This window comes from Chaetura pelagica, unplaced genomic scaffold (assembly GCF_000747805.2).
Source record: "Chaetura pelagica isolate M959 unplaced genomic scaffold, ChaPel_1.0 scaffold67, whole genome shotgun sequence".
Classification (NCBI taxonomy): domain Eukaryota; kingdom Metazoa; phylum Chordata; class Aves; order Apodiformes; family Apodidae; genus Chaetura; species Chaetura pelagica.
This window is the reverse complement of record NW_009954107.1, coordinates 2,967,824-2,972,119: the sequence shown is the minus strand read 5'-3', so window position 1 is coordinate 2,972,119 and position 4,296 is coordinate 2,967,824. Positions and strand designations below refer to the sequence as shown.

Sequence of the window (4,296 nt, the reverse complement as noted above, 5' to 3'; positions counted from 1 at the left end):
CTATCTGGAGATGTATAAATAGGTCCATCCTGAATAAAAGTTCCAGCTCTAACTATGATGCATCAACATCTAACGTCCATCACGATAGTAGAGCCACTAAAACTTCATACACAGTTCTCAGGTTTTATTACTTTTTTACAGTCCATTTCTGTCTATTTCTTTCAGCTGTTGTCTCATCCATATGATGTAAGTAGTCCTTTGCCAATTTATGGACCATAGGGAATCAAGACAAACCTGTCAAAAGTTTGTTACTTTCTAAAGTCACACTCCAACTCCTCTCTGGTTATTGGCTACCACACAGTTCAGCAAGTTTCAAGGAGACTGGTCCACTCTTGAGCTTTAAAGCTTTTTCTCCTAAATCCAAAGATTAGAAAACTGACACTTCCCCATCACAAAGTGGCTTCTTCCAACCCAGCACCCTAGACCTCTGCAGGTTCCTCATGCTGGTATTGCCACGGAAGTTGGGGCAACAGCTCCACTATGGGTTTTTTTCCAAAGTTGCCTCCTTCCTCAGCTGTATCCTAACACATCTTTGTACAGTTCTGGAACTCTTTCAGGATCCACAGGCCGGGGCAAGAAATGTGTGAATTTCTGGTGTCTTTTGGACCTTGCCCCATCTCTGGGAGTACCATCTTTGTTAAGTGCTACAAAGTATCGTCTTCCTGAATCTCCATGTTTGTACACATTGGACGAGTAAGTGTTGTACCAGTTTTCTTCAAACTGTTCCCTGAAGATGCATTCAGAAGTTAGTTTCTCCTAGACAAAGAAACAGGGGGGAAAAAACAAACAAACAAACAAAAAAGTTAAGCAGTTGCTAGGTATCTGAACACACATGAAAATTATTATAAAAACAAACAAAACCTTTTAGGCTTTGTGCAGCCTTACTGTTATTTAACTGTCAACAAGTCAAACTCAGGAAGAATATGTAGACCTGATGTGGAGTTCAGAAGCCTATTTAATATTTATTCCTTTGAAAACCTGCCCTTCACGTGTACAGTTTTGGATTTAAACTCAAATTAGATAACATTCTCCCTAGGAAGATATTTCTTATTTATCATTTAACTAAAATTCACCTGGCCTACAGGAACTATATTAACATAGAGCTCTCTCTAGGGGTATCTGTTATTACCTGGATAGTATTGGAAAAATCAAATACTATATTTTTATGGTCATATATTGAAGTTACTCAACAGATATGAATCAACTATAATGAGTAGAATATTATCTTCAGTCCTAAACACAAATATTCCAATTGGGACCTACAGATGCTGCCAGTACTTTTGCATCATTCCATATTTTCAAACAATAGTGGTACCTAACTGCGACATATGGCATTATCTTATTTTTCCCAGCATTCAGATGAAGTATTTTATGTTAAAAAGCCGGGACCTGGAAGTTACACCTGCTGCTGTATGAAAGAACATTAAGCTATACCTGAAGTAAATCAGGGTACTATATTAATTGTTGTTTATTTGTTCCATAACCATTCTTTTAAATTTTTGTCCAGTTGCATTCAATGTTTCTGATGATAAAGTATGCTGGTAATACATTTGCAGTATCGATAAAAAGAAAATCAGATAGCAGGCAATTTAAATGCTATTTGGATAGCTAGTTTAGCTAGCTATTTTTGTCATAATTTAAGAGGAATGATTTCTTTCAGTTCTCTTCATCTAGGACAGAAACTTTTCCCATTACATCTTTAGTATCCAGGGCTATACCATATACTTCAAAAATGTATTCTACATTTCATCAGGAGAAGATGTCAGTGTTTTGAAAGCTAATAATACCTCAGCTAACTACTTGAAGGCTTTGCATAGTGCTAAGAAGTTAAACAAAACCTCAACATATATGAGCTGACATGAAAGGGGTACTTACAGAGCCATAGAGTTCTCCCTTCTCATTCATTCCAAGGTAAAGGCCACTGTCAACACCTCTAATACTGACCAGTCCCACTGCCACACTGATGAATTCAAGGATACCTGAATATATATCCAAAGAAAGAAGAAAAAGAAAAAAAAAAGAGATTGCTTTAACTCAATTTGCAACAAGAATCAGTAAAAACATCCAAAATGTGAAAAATGTACAAAGTATAGTAAACATAGTCTACTTTTTTTTCCTGAAACTTCAAATATTGCATGGAAATGTATACAAGATGCACAGGGAAGCAGTCTGAGAGTCTGAGAAGTCTCATCTAGGAACAAGAATCCTACATCATTTAAGAAACCTTTCTTTTTTTTTTATGTTGAATATGAAAGGATTTTATTTGGCGCTGAAGCTAAAGCCCTCGGTACTATGCAGCTGCAATCTAAAATGATTACACACTATTTGCTGAACTGCCTGCTCAAACATTGGAAGATAGGTTTGAATTACTTGAAAATATACTTTACTCTCTCTATAGCATTATCTTAAAAAAACACATCCATTATTAGATCATTTGAATGGAAATCAAAGTACAGATGGGAATTTTATATAACAGAATCTACCCACGGGAGAAAAAAAAAAATATCTTTGCCAGCAATCTTATCTAGCATATGGGCCCACACCTCTTAATACAACTTACTATCTGCACTGCAGGCTTTGTATGTGCATGAAATATGATGTTTATTTGCTAATGTTTGGATTACAGCTTTATTTATATTACATTTGCCCAAAAATGTAATATATATTAATAATATAAAGTATCTGGGAGATGAGGCACTATTTGAAGCCTTAAATTGGCAGGGGTATGCCAACATATTTAACCAATTGATATGCACAGAGTATATATAAAACATGAAAGAAAGGGAATGTGTGAACTGGCTTTTTTGGAAGTTGTTAACAATGTAAACAAAGCCTCAAAAAGTTGCTCTAAAATCATGCCTAAGATTTTGCTGTGCAGCAGCAAAACCACAAAACATTTTAAAAGATTGGAATTTAAGTTAGTGGTTTTAAACAGTGTATTTTATTTTGATTATGTCTTTTTGTCTGTTTGCTGTATTTATGATCACTCTTTTTCATTCAGGACCATTCTTCACTCTCAGATGGACTGTCTAGACTATATAATACTTTAAAATGTTTTCAATTTTAATTGAGCTTTGGCAGGTTTCTTATTTGTATTACCAAGCAGCAGAGAAAATAAATCCTTTACAAAGGGGAAGCATTAAAAACTCAATTGCATGTAAATCATACTAATTTTCCAGTTCCTAAAGCAGAAAGTCCCATAAAAAGAAGTGGGGGTATTTTGTCTTTCTGGCATCATTTTCAAAGACACCCTTTTTCAAAACTAGAATAAACAGGTGATCCAACCCACAAAGCAACCACATCAGACGCACCTGCCGAGAACAGTGGTAGAATAAAGGAAGAATATTTCTAAAAAGCCTAGCAAGCGTTTGATCTGGGTCTAACTATTTTTTTCTTATAAAGCAAAGATTTATTTCATGTTTACATGCTGTAGGAAATCCTCCTTTTGAGAAGAACTGTCTGTTTGACTGCTACTCTTTTACTTCTGAAAATACCCATGTGTTATAAAAGCAATTAAGAGCCATTCCAGTAGATCGTTTTGACTAGGGGGAGTATGATAGGAAATTCTTTAATGACCTTTTCACAACCGCTAAATCAATAGACACAAAAACTCACATGTAGTTGACAACAGCAGGTTTGTCCAGATGTCCAGTTCCTACAACTACTATTTAGGGTTTACTCTCATATCCTTGGAAACAGTTACATTTTGGGGTTGCCTTACCTTCTTCTGGTTTATTAACAGAGAAAGTTGACTGGGAAACATTTTAAGTATTTGAGCAAAGAGGCATTTTAGGCCCCTCTGCTTCAACTTTCACTCCTGTAAAAACTAGGCAGCTTAATGCAGCCTAAGGGTCAACACGCCTGAGTCCATCATCTGTGTTGTTCTACAAAGACTCAGGATGCTTTGATACAGAGAGTGACTATAAAAAGAATCGGTTTGACTTCTGAACTTTCCCCCTAAACCTGTGTCCATGTGCTAACAGACACCCAGCACAGGCTGAGCAAGGCATCCGTGCCTACCTCCTGGCCTGCACGGGATGTGCAGCCTCCCCTCACTACCTTGCTCGGGTGCAGCCCCCAGGGTCTGACGCCGAAGGGCGAAGCGGGCACCGAGACCTCACCCACCTCCCCCAGCATCAGCAGCGGCACAGCTCCCTCCCAGGAGTGCGGCTGCTCACGCCCAAGAACACGCGCATGCACTTAGGTACACACGCACACGCCCATGCCCCGCACACACGCCAGGCAGCACACGCAGCCGCCCGCGGGCGGAGCGCGGCCGGGCCGCAGCTGCCTACC

General features: G+C 38.3%; 1 protein-coding gene across 1 annotated transcript in view; it reads right to left on the bottom strand.

Annotated features, from left to right (window-relative positions):
- Nucleotides 1–510: 510 nt before the first annotated feature.
- The window catches only part of FGF20 (fibroblast growth factor 20), a 5,739-nt gene continuing 1,953 nt past the window's right edge, over nucleotides 511–4,296 (bottom strand). The window contains exons 3-5 of the mRNA XM_010002516.1: nucleotides 3,722–3,752; nucleotides 1,876–1,979; nucleotides 511–756 (exon numbers count right to left, since the gene is read on the bottom strand). Of these exons, the coding sequence (XP_010000818.1) occupies nucleotides 511–756; nucleotides 1,876–1,979; nucleotides 3,722–3,752 (381 nt within the window). The remainder of the gene's footprint in view (nucleotides 757–1,875; nucleotides 1,980–3,721; nucleotides 3,753–4,296) is intronic.